This window comes from Tetranychus urticae, chromosome 2, assembly GCF_039701765.1.
Source record: "Tetranychus urticae isolate SD_2017Ah chromosome 2, NJAU_TeUrti_SD_1.0, whole genome shotgun sequence".
Taxonomy (NCBI): Eukaryota; Metazoa; Arthropoda; class Arachnida; order Trombidiformes; family Tetranychidae; genus Tetranychus; species Tetranychus urticae.
The window spans coordinates 12,747,083-12,758,980 of NC_142959.1; the positions used below are offsets into that span (position 1 = coordinate 12,747,083).

Consider the following 11,898-nt stretch of genomic DNA (forward strand, 5'->3'; position numbering starts at 1 on the left):
AGACTTTGAAAAACATTAATTTTTTTATTTAAAATTAGTTTGTGAAAGGTGGAAAAGTTTGGTCCTTAAAAGACACCGCAATGTTAAATATTTAGCAGGTAAGCTACAAGTAAATACGGTTAATAGCAATCAACACATTTAATTTAGATGATTGGGCGTAAGTTTATCCTGTTGGTAGTACCATACTCTATGCAGTTTATCGGGTCGAAGGGTTTGAACTATTGAAATGGGCTCTGTCTTCTAAGTTTAGCCCAATCGTGAAAAAGGCCACGATTGAAAAGACCGATCCAATGTTTCAATACAATATGAAATCTATTTTGTCTAGATTTTAGTTGCGTACAGGAGTGGTAGACTTCTCGCAAGTTAAACAGTCCAGGACTGGTATTGACATCTTATTACAAATGCTGGAAAATGTCACTTTTCATAATCCATCGCTTGAAATGTTAGCGATTTCAAATTTCTACAGTCGAGATCAAGTAAAGCTGCTGAAACAACTGTACATAACCGGCTGTAATATTTCAGATTTTGTCGTATATGCAAAATATTTTCCAAATTTGAAACATTTGTTTATTAGAACAGGCAAAGCAATTTCTAATAAAATTATTCTTGAACTTCTGCAGCTACTTTCTCGTGTTATTCTTATGCTGGCTAAACGTAACTGACAATACAACTGGTACTGTGGACTTCATAATCGTTCAATTGCAAAGAAAACTCAGAACCACTTACGAGTGGCCTCATAGCATGGGGTATGGGGATGATTTGCGTATTGGTGGCGGATTTGAAAGAAAATTTAGGTTGTAAAGTTAGCTGAATAGTCTGGTGCATCTTATCCTGTTGACAGTTTTTTTTTGTATTTTAGAGATTTTCAGAGATCTTTTTCAACGCAAAAGATTGGTTAAAAAATAAAACGTAAAATTTCTTGATTGTTACTGTTAAATTCGAAAAAAGTGGCTGACTCAACATGTTCGCCCATGAGATTTATTGGTAAAAAATGAGTTTCAGATCTCTAACTTTTACAGTCACAGAAAGCGGTCAATTTAACTGAAAATAAGAAATGATCTGTTGTTGTACAAAAGCGAAGAATTTTTGACTAAAATAATTACATTTTCTGGTTGATTAGCAAAAGTTACACCAGGAAAATGAGTTTCATGAAAAAATCTGGTTTATTATTGAAAAAAGGCGATCGAAGTTTCAACTTTGACCTCCGACTCAAATAAATTTTCAACAGCACTAATAGACTCAGTTTTTATGCCCCTAAAAACTCACAAAGTCCCAACTCTTAGCGGTTAAATCGAAGTTTTTGGACATAGTCCTTTAAGGCAAAAATAGTGATCAGTAATAAAAAGTACTGGCAAATCTTTTTTTGACAATTTTCAGGATGATCTAAGGCAACCAGCAATATGAAGAAGAGGTATCATATTGTTATATAATAGTAAAGAATAATAAACACTTCTGAGCAACTAAACAATTGAATTAAAATGGTCGGTAGATATTCAGTCAAGATGAATTCTTTTGCACTATTTCCATTCCATTTGAATGGAAATTTTCGAGCGAAAAAAGGTTGACAATCGAGAAATTATTTGACACTTTCTTTACCTTTACTCATTTTACATTATCATGATGATGCTCAATCATCATGCTTACCTTGTTTCCAAATGTTTGCTTAAATAATGTTGACTCAAAAAGGGAAATGATGATAAGAAAGGAAAATAAAAATCGTAACAATTTGATGGAAAAATTGGAGTTGAAAAAAAGCAAGAAATAAAATCTTATCCTTTTCCTCCCTTTCAACATTATCATCATGATCATCATGATCATCATTTTGCTCAATCATGCGCTCTTTTTTAACACACTAGATCTACTCTGTTCATTCCTCTACTTTTTGCTCAGGTAACAAAACGTTCAAGTAAACATTGAATGTCAGTTAACATGAGAGTCGTAAAATAAAGCTCATCAGTTGATAATAAAAGCTCTCATCTTTTGTGTTTCAATGTTCAGACATGATGACAATGAAAATGTTTACCTTGTGAACTGACAAGTTTCCTCTTGACCAAAAAGTTTATCCATGTAAATTTGTGACAATTTTGTTGACCAACAATCAACTGTTGACTTGGATAATGAAAAGAAATGAAGTTTGGGTGAAAAATCAACTTATCATTGAAATGAGTCGAAAAAGGATGAAAAAAATGAACCTCGAAACACCATCAATTGACCCAACAATTTGAATGAAGACATTTTCATTTTGCAAACATTTGGACTAAAACAAAAGATTCAACTCAACAGATTATCATGAGATTTATATCATCATCTTACATTATCCTGGCTTTGGATGGCTTTGGTTTTATTCATGGTAAAGGATTAGCCGTTATTGGTGGTAAAGGTAACCGAGAAGGTATTTCATCTGTTTTATTTCAATATTTTATTTTCTTCTTTTTCCCATGTTCATCTCTTTTTATCCCATTCATTTATTTTTATCGATACATTTCCCTTAATATCATTTCTTACCTGTACAATTGATCAACTCCAAGCACTCCTTGTATCACAACTTTATCAAGCCCATCATTTCTTGATAAACTTCATCAATCTCTTTTTGTAATAATCATTTTTTATCCCATGTTTACTTCAAACCTGAAATTACTTTTTCATGTGGTCTGAATAGATGTTACCCAATGTTGTATCAATTCATGATGAAAAAGTTGACCACAAAAAGTGATTTTTTTCATAACATTTTTCTTTTTCTTTTTTCAAAATTTTCTACAGTTTGTCCCGATTGTCCAGATAATTACAATGCAGAAGAATTGACCTGGGCTTTGGTCACTTTGGCCATTGTTACGGGCCTTTTTTTATCCATTTGTTTTTGCCGTTTCTATCCTAAAATCCGTCAATTGTTTACTTCCAATGGTGAAGGTGTAACCAAATCTTGTCACTGTAAAAGCACACTTCACAGAGGCTCAATCAATCCGCCAACCAGTATGATAACTCCCATCACAATGATGAACTCAACCGGCCAGGGTTCACTTGCCTCTCAATCAACAGGCAACACAATGGTATCCAATTCAACCAGTAAAAGTTCATCATTGACTAAACAATCTTCAACCGAAATTAACGCCAACCTTTGTTTAACCAAAAATAATGCCAACAATAGGACTCTAAACGGTTTTAATCATAATATTAATGACAACTTTAACAGTACAAATGCAACTAAATTAAGCAACAATGATAGTTTAATGAGTAACCCAAAAGGTTCAAGGATTAGTGTCTCTTATTCAACTCCAATGGATCCCTTCAACAGTGAACCAACAACCAGTCTAAGGTCAATCTCATCGTCAACCTCAGCCTCACACGCCTCTGCATCAACAATTGTCCCATCATCTGCCTCTTCACATACCTCATTATCCTCATCAAATCATCTACAATATCATCAGCAACATCATAACCCTCATCACGCTCATCAACAACAGCAACATAATCATTCTCATCGATCATCTCTTAAATCAACCATTGCTCCAGCAAACTCATCTACATGCCAATTAATGTGTCCACAAGTAGTATCAATAACCACAACAACAACACCGGCAATAATCAATGATCAATCAACTGTTTACACTTCACATATTTAAACTGCAATGATTGATTGGACTCAATGAACGAAAAGTAAATAATTTGAATCAATTAACCGGAAAACCAAATGAACATTGAAATCGTTCAACATTGAACCATTGATGATCCATCAAAATATCAAGCAATATTCAACAATCAAATTGTTACAACAGAACATGAAAAAAACAAAATCATCAAATGATACTTTTCGTTTCACCAATTAACCTCTTCTTTTGTAAAACAAAAACTAGATATTTTTCACCTCCATCATGGTAATACTTCAAAGATTTCAAGGATTTTTCCTTCCATTTTCATTCCCTTCATCTTTTCTCATCCTTGCCCTTTCAATTGTTAATGTTGACCAATTGAAATTAAAAATTTGGGCCAAAAGAGAAACGAGAAAAAAGCAAAATTTCCAGTTCATAAGTTTTGTTGTTAATGTTTCATCGCAACTCATCGACAAACATTTAATATGAATAGTGATTGTAATAATGTTGCAAATAAATGATCAAATTGAATCAATTGAATCATCTCTTTACTTTTGGACGCAAGTTATTAACCTTTAACTCTTTTAATCAACTGATTACGATTGAATCAAAGCATATTTTTTATTGCATCCAATTTGAATGTTTCCAACTTTCCCCTGTCATTTACATTTGTAATTAAAGATGCACCCAATTTGAATGCAAATTGTGTTTCAACTGTAATCAGTTTTCATTTGCTTTTCGTTGAATATCATCTTTGAAAAGCAAATCTCAAATGTTATCATTCAATGTGCTCATCAATTTATCGTCAAAATTCAAGTAAAAACTCGAGTTGTACAAACTAAAGAAACAAATGATTTTCCATTGAATTTGCTTTACATTCAGAATCGTGTTTAAACTTTCAATTTGTTGGTTTGCTTAATGCAATAACCACTGACCTTTGAAGCCCAAAAGGGGCATTAATTGTTGAAAATTGAGTAAATCGAGTTTTCAGTAAGTTCAAATTCTCATTCAAAGGCCATCAATCTTGCACATGTTGACAGTTTAATCGTTTGTTTATTATATGAAATGATACAAAGAGCATCAGATTCTTTCTCATTCAGTTTCAACTCGCGAATTTTTGCTCTCAAATAATCATGAATTTTGTCCTCGAGACTTGTTTACGATCATTTTAACTTGGCCAGTCTCATTCACTATTAATTGTTGATTCGACACTTATTCAGACAATTTGGTTCTTTCATTTCAATGTTTTCTAACCTGTGATTTTCTGCCTTTATTCATCTTTTGATAATTCATCATTTCTTTTCAGATTCTTTTAGCATCTCACTTTGATTATTTTTCATTGAAAGCTGAAAGATTAAATTCAATAGAAAACATAAACTTCAATTCAAATTTCACCATTTTCAGAGTTGTTATTTTTTCCTTTCAAAGTTGAACTGGGAGTTGAATGTGTACAAGTCACACATTGAAAGTTAATCAATATGGAAACAGTTTCAATTCGCTTTGTTTCTTCTTCTTCTTCTCATTGAAATTACTTTTCCAGTTCTACTATAATTATAACATTTTTACATTATCAAGATTGATTGTAATGTATTGCTAATAGTAAATTATCCTTTCAAGTGAATGATATTTCAAGATGTTAGTCTATATCAGACTGGAGGAGAAATGATATAAAATTGTGATTGAAAGTAAATTGATTACATATTTATTTGTTATTGCAAAGTAGATAAACTGATTACTTTTGGTTCTCAGAAGATTCTGTTAACGATATACTCTCTGAACATCCAATGATAGACATAGTCAAGCGATTGACTCGAAATTGTGTCTTAAACACATGTCCAGTACAATATACACCTGTTTGTCCATTGACTGGAATAAATGTAAAACTAACGAATCGTTGAAGTGATAAATCAAACTCCCAGTTGATATATTGAGCAAATAACCGATGGACAAGCCAATTTCAAGTCAAAATACAGTATTTAACTAACGTTACAAGAAACTCAACAAATACCAAGAGATTTTACAAGCAAATCCGAACAGATTTCAAACTTTGCCAATGTATTGAGTGAATGATTTTCAGTTGAGCATCAAGGAAATTTCAAGCTCAAAACTTGTCCATTCTGTCGATATAAATGATAACAAACATTCTTTTATTATAAATGTAAAAGTATTATATTAATATTTTCGGTTTTGGAGCACACATAAGTTTCCTAGTTACTGTTGTTACAGTCGTGTGCAAGTACAGGAATAAGTTAGTTGACAGGATGAATCTAAAGGCATCAACACACGACTGCTGGCATAGCTTGTTTCCTTAGGCCTGCTGACTTAACAAAAAGCAGCTTGATGGCATCACTCCAGTTCTCAACATCAAACTCCACAGAAAAGTGTTCGTTCGTACCACCAGCATTAATTTCCGTCTTTACTTATGGAGGAATTGGCTCAATGATAGTGTCACCCAAAATGATGAAATTTCATGATTTTTCATGAGCAGCGTAAACCATGATGGGAACAAACTCCGAGAAGCTTGAACAAAATAGAAACAAAATTTCTTTTCAATTAATAATGACTAAGCAATGTATCAAGTCAACTGTTAAATTGCTATTTACACAGATCTATAGATAGTTTCTTTGTTTCTTTCAATCTGGGAATTATCAAATTGTTTCATAAATTTTATTGTTAAAAACAAGAGTTGAATTTTACAGTCACTTGCAGAAAAGCATTTCTGTTGCTTTAGCTCTTTAGGCAACTATTAATAGAAAGCAAAGACAAATGATACAAATTACTTTTCTGATAAACTATCAACATCATTTGACACAAAGCTGTTTCAATTTGGTTATTCAGTTTTCATCAATGTTTATCTACCATTAAAGTTGTTGAGAAATTTCTGGATAGAATCCTGCAGGGAAGTGAACAATAAGTTCCGCAAGAAATTGTGCAACTTCAGAGGATTTCATAGAGAATTTTACAGGGAATTCCGCAGGGAGTTGAAAGAAATATTTTGCAAGTCGTTACAACGACCACGCCACTGGTTGCTCCAAGTTATACTGGGAGTTTCACAGGAAACTATTGCAACAGCAACAGTGATATTACTGCGTAAAAAGCAGAGAACATTGATTGTTACGAAAAAGTCGCTTCTGATTCTAGTTTTGATCAACTTTTTCCTTCCAACAACTTTTCATTCATTTAATCTTTAACCAAAGACTTGAATGCTAAACTCTTTTTGTTGATAAGCAAACATCTTGAATCCATATTAACCGTTTCCCTGTAACTTGTGCATTCACATTGAGCATTACTCATTCTTGTGTTGTAGTTGATGTAAATTCAGTTTGATAATACAACACTGGAAACAAGCAGATTATTTTTCCTCTTTTTTCCCGAGATTAACATTTTTTATTCATAATAAAGTTCAGGTATTATCAACAGATTATAAATGATAAAGTTGTTCAATTTCAAATTCAAGTTTCCATTCTTTTCCATTCTCTTTTCCATTTTATCAAACATTACATGTAAAGAGTGCAAATGCCTCATCTGTGACTCATTGAAGAGAAAACAGAAAATTTTACCTTTTCTTTCTTCTTTTCAATGTACCAACATTACAAACAGATTCATTCAATTCAACCCTCAATATCCTGCCTTCAGCCGAAAGATTGAGTCAACAGAATAATTGCTGGGAAAAGGTTCACATGACAGTTTTAAACTAAGCCCAGTATGGTTACAATGAACAACGAAAGGTGAAAACGAAAAAGAAATAAAATGATTCCATTTCAATTCACTTTTCAATAATAGTAATCATGTAAATCTATTTGAAATTGGATAACATTTTATTTTCACCAAAAAACACAACAAACATGTCAAACATCAACAGAATTAAATAATCAATCAGTCAATGAGCAAACCAGGAAAAAAAGAAGCGAAGACAAAATTGGAAACAATAATCTTTTACCAGGAAATTGAAACTCAACTTTCAAATAATAAAAAGCTTTTAATCCTCATTTTGATACATTGAATGTAAAATAATTTTCATATCATTAGTCGATTGACATTCACCGTTTCTTGACATAATCTTGAATGAAACAAGTTGCTACATAAGTCTCTGAGTGCAAAATTGTCACCAACCTTTCACTATTAAACTATTGTTAGTTGTAATGTTTTCTTCTGTCATCTTTTTTCTTCTCAGTTTGTTAGCTTTTTCATGGCCATACTCAGTTTTCATGGCCCTTCAACATTACCTTTTCTGAACTTTCCTTTTCATCGAGTTTCTCTCTTATTTTTTTTCTTTACTCTTTTTACTACGTTTTGCTATTTCTTTTTTTTCCTGTGTTTCCATCACTTTAAGTTGCAAGTTGTAGTTTCAGGTATCAGTATAAAGTAATTGGTGGCTTAAAGGGAATGATAACAGAGAATCACAGGTAAGTGGTAAAAGCAGCAACAAGAAGATTTTCCATTGAGATTCAGTGAAAGGAAAGGTGCAAGAGAGAGAGAGAGAGAAAAACAAAGTTGATATAAATTACATCGACTAATCTATCGACGAATTGGGTTACAATGGAAATTCAATTTCCATCAAAGACAAATGATTTCAATTGTTTCTCATTTTTTCAACAAAACTGTTGTTCATTAAAAAATGATCAAAAACGTTTTACATTCACTTTTCATCAAGCTCTCAATGGCACTTTTCACCGAAAAGTCAAGTTCCAAGTAACTATTATGAGAACTGAAACAACCTTTGCTTTGAAAATATTTGGAATTAAAATTTTGGTCAAAAAATCGTTTTCAATGTTTTTTGATGTTCCAATATCTAACATCGAATCTTGGATCAAAATGAAAATTCTGAATCTTCTTTGAACTTTTCCTGCTTTCACTTGATTTTGAATAAATTTCAAGATTTAGAGTACTTTTCTGTCAATTTATTGTTTGATTAATCATTATTTTTGACTGCAAGTTTCCAGCAATAAAATTCATCTTTTTATTCAAATTTTGTTTCTAATTTTAATCTTGAACTTTCTTCATTGACAATTGAAGATAACTTTGTTTGATTGATCATCCTTAGAGTTATTCATTGTTCAAGGAAATTCATTAATTATGTTCAACCTTTTCATGTGCACTGGAAAAGTGAAAAGTTTTCTGCACTTAAACTTGTTCCATTTGTTTCTCTCAAGTTTCGCTTCAATCTGATTAAACTAGGTGCAGATTAGCGTCACAATTTTCAGGTGCTTTTTTTGATTCAATATTGGATAAACGTTCATTGTTGGGTTACAAATTGAAATATAAAATGATTGATCTATTGATCTAAACAAAGACCAAGTTTGAAGTTTTCCTAACTTTTCATTCTTACCTTTCCAAGATATTAAATTCATGAACGTTCATAAAAAAGTCTTTCTCTTTTCAGGTTCAATACTTTGAAAGATTCATTCCGATAATGATGATGGATTGACTATGATATTCAATTTATGGTCGTCACTTGGCGTCCTGGTGAACCTCAAGTTGATCAATTTGCAAATCTTTAAATTCATTGTTACAATTGAAACATTCAAGTGTAATGTTAATCAGTTTAATGATTAATTGTCAATAAACGAATCACTTTTCACTGTAAAGATTACTGTTCTTTTACCTCATTTTCATGGTCATCATGAGGTTTAATTAACAATAAATGATTAATAATTGTAGTGAATGTTTGAAGGAATTGATTGTTTCTCATTCCAACACATTAATATAAAGTGATTAATTTGTTTTACTTTATTTGTACGACTTGTTTCAATGATGTCTACGTAACTCATACCTTTGTTATTATTTTGATGATGTTATACAAAAACAAAAAATACGTTAGAAATGGGTTAATTCATCAATATTTGGCACAATTAGCTATTAATGTCTATGTGTTCAACTTTTAATTGCATCAAAATGGCAATCAATCATTGCTGGTATTGCTTGCTGTGGATAATTTTCTCATAATATAAAAGACTTTTTTTCCAGTTGAACATAAATTTTTGTTGTGTCGAGTTTTGAATGATAATAAAATTAGTTTAACAGAGATGAATAAATTTGGATTTGTGTTGCTTTTTGCTTTGTGCTTGAGTTATAGTTCAGGTAAGTTAAGGAGATTTTAGTCAAACTGTATTCATGTTCATAAAACAATTTTGCGTTTCATTTTGGATGCTTTTTGAGCAGCACAGTTTTCAGCATCTGCAGGTAAGTTTAATGCCTATTCATTTGTAAAGTTGTTGACTCTGATTATTGATCACTGGTTAATGTTGGTTTTGACTTGCAAGGATCGGGTTTCGGTTCTGGCTTAGGCAGTGCCTTTGGTGCAGGTGCCTCTGGTCTTAGTGGACTTAGTAGTGCTTTTGGTGCTGGTGCATCGGGACTTGGCAGTTTGGTTCAAGCAGCGTCTAGCTTTGCGCCGGGAGGATTTGCCAATGCATTGAACTCATTCGCCAACGGTGGTAGTGGCAGCAGCAGTTCTGCTAGTTATGAAAGTTCAGCCAGTAGTGATTCCGATGGTAAGAAAGGTTGTGTTGAAAAGAAAGATTAGAAACGTTTTATCTGCTTAAACTTTTAGGTGCCCCTGGTTCAGGTTCAGCTTCTAGTCAATCATTTTCATCCAATTCTGGTCCAGGCTCTGGCTTTGGTTCAGGCTTTGGTTCAGGTTCAGGAAGAGGATTTGGATTGGCTAATGCAGCTGCATCAGGTTTGAGTGGCATTGGTTCACTTACCCAAGGTTTCGCTGGACTTGGAACAGGTCTTGCCACTGGCATTGGAGGAAGCCTCAGCAAAATTGTCGGCAATGGATTAAGCACTGCAACAGGAGCTGGAACTGGAGCTGGAAGAATCACTGGTGCTATTTCAACCCTAGGTGCCCTAGCCAATGCTGGAGGAAAGACTTTCGGTGCTTTAGCTCAAATCCCACAAATTTTACAAGAAGAGGGCATCAAACCATTCGGAGTAATGACATCTCTCATGTCATCCCTTTCATCTGGAGGTCCACCTGATATTTCAAGCCTATTTTCAGCTCTTCAACGAAATGGTGTTGAACCAGGAGCAATCATGCGAGTCACTGGTCGTATCATGAACAACCCTCAGCTTGTCTCAAGCATCACTCAATCCTTAGCTGATGCTGCAACTGGTATCGTTGGAACTGCAACTGGAGTTCACCTTGGCGGCGGTGGTCTTGGATCCGTTGTTGGTGCTGTAAGCAACGGTGCTCAAGGCTTAGGTGCTGCAACCCAAGGAATAGGCAGTCTCGTAACAGGCATTGGAGGTATGGTCACTGATGCCATGGGCCAAATGGGTAGCGGTGGACGCGGTGGCGGACGTGGTGGCGGACGTGGTCGTGGAGGTCAATCCGGAGGACAATCAGGAGGCCAAGCAGGAGGTCTATTCGGAGGTCGATTCGGAGGCCGAAGAGGAGGAGACGGAGAAGGAGAAGGTAGATTCTCATTTGGTTTTGGAGGAAGCCGAGGACGTGATAGATACTAAGCTCTGATGATAGTCGACGACTATCTTCATTGATCTCATTATTTAGATCGTAATTTATACGCACTTCATATCATGAACAAAAATTGAAAATAAATGTTTATTTACAAAAAAAGCTTTTACTCAACAAAAGGCTAAAAAAATCATCAACAAATAATTTCATCAATTTTTAAATTTTCAAAAGTCTGTCAAAATTATAAAAAAAAGTTCCAAAAAATACTGACCAATAAACAGAGAAAAACAAAGCAGAGCAACAATCAAAGATAAATCATTGACCTAATGATGGTGAGAATGATTGACATTGAACAAGAGTTTATTTTCTGGGTAAAAATGAATCACAATTTGGTGCTTCTTAATTTCACCAGAAAACACTTGGTCTATTCAAGTGCTCATAATAGTGTTACAAGCGACCAACAACAAATTAATGACAAAAGGAAACAGAAAAAAATGTAACCTTTAGTACTCTGAGACTGGTTGCAATTTCGTTGAGAATCCTATTATGAAGCCTTTTGAGAGGAACATTAATAATGCGAATCAAGAATTGCTTTTATTATTGCATCTTGTTATCTTCAAATCGTATCATTATTTTTCATGAGCTTATTATCATTATTTTCCTGTCTCTTTTCCCTGCTCTTTACCATCCTCTTTACCTGGTCTAAAAGATGTTCATCTTCATTTTTATCCTCTTTTTCCTCTTCCCTGTCCATCCTTTTCATCTTACCTTGACACTCGTTATGCTCATTCAATGAAACTTTCACTTCAATAGAAAGAAAACTAATTGTCATTATTCAGATCATTAGCAATCATCAAATCAATCATGAAACCAAATCGCAAAATTTGCAAA

The 11,898-nt window shown here is 33.4% G+C and overlaps 2 protein-coding genes across 2 annotated transcripts; both read left to right on the top strand.

Moving 5' to 3' along the window:
* The first annotated feature begins 1,888 nt into the window (after nucleotides 1-1,888).
* Nucleotides 1,889-4,127, top strand: LOC107370751 (uncharacterized). The gene is made up of 2 exons (XM_015938714.3): nucleotides 1,889-2,392; nucleotides 2,761-4,127. The coding sequence occupies exons 1-2, from the start codon at nucleotides 2,290-2,292 to the stop codon at nucleotides 3,618-3,620; spliced, it is 963 nt and encodes a 320-aa protein (XP_015794200.2). The 5' UTR covers nucleotides 1,889-2,289; the 3' UTR covers nucleotides 3,621-4,127.
* Nucleotides 4,128-9,572: 5,445 nt separating this feature from the next.
* On the top strand, nucleotides 9,573-11,200 carry LOC107364644 (uncharacterized). The gene is made up of 4 exons (XM_015932077.3): nucleotides 9,573-9,668; nucleotides 9,750-9,770; nucleotides 9,851-10,081; nucleotides 10,141-11,200. The coding sequence occupies exons 1-4, from the start codon at nucleotides 9,614-9,616 to the stop codon at nucleotides 11,055-11,057; spliced, it is 1,224 nt and encodes a 407-aa protein (XP_015787563.2). The 5' UTR covers nucleotides 9,573-9,613; the 3' UTR covers nucleotides 11,058-11,200.
* The last annotated feature ends 698 nt before the right edge of the window (nucleotides 11,201-11,898 follow it).

Bases quoted from the DNA above. Each gene is read 5' to 3' on its own strand.
- LOC107370751 (XM_015938714.3), top strand. From the start codon at position 2,290: ATGAGATTTATATCATCATCTTACATTATCCTGGCTTTGGATGGCTTT. The intron at 2,393-2,760 runs GTATTTCATCTG...AATTTTCTACAG, and splicing joins TGGTAAAGGTAACCGAGAAG to TTTGTCCCGATTGTCCAGAT.
- LOC107364644 (XM_015932077.3), top strand. From the start codon at position 9,614: ATGAATAAATTTGGATTTGTGTTGCTTTTTGCTTTGTGCTTGAGTTAT. The intron at 9,669-9,749 runs GTAAGTTAAGGA...CTTTTTGAGCAG, and splicing joins GTGCTTGAGTTATAGTTCAG to CACAGTTTTCAGCATCTGCA. The intron at 9,771-9,850 runs GTAAGTTTAATG...TTGACTTGCAAG, and splicing joins ACAGTTTTCAGCATCTGCAG to GATCGGGTTTCGGTTCTGGC.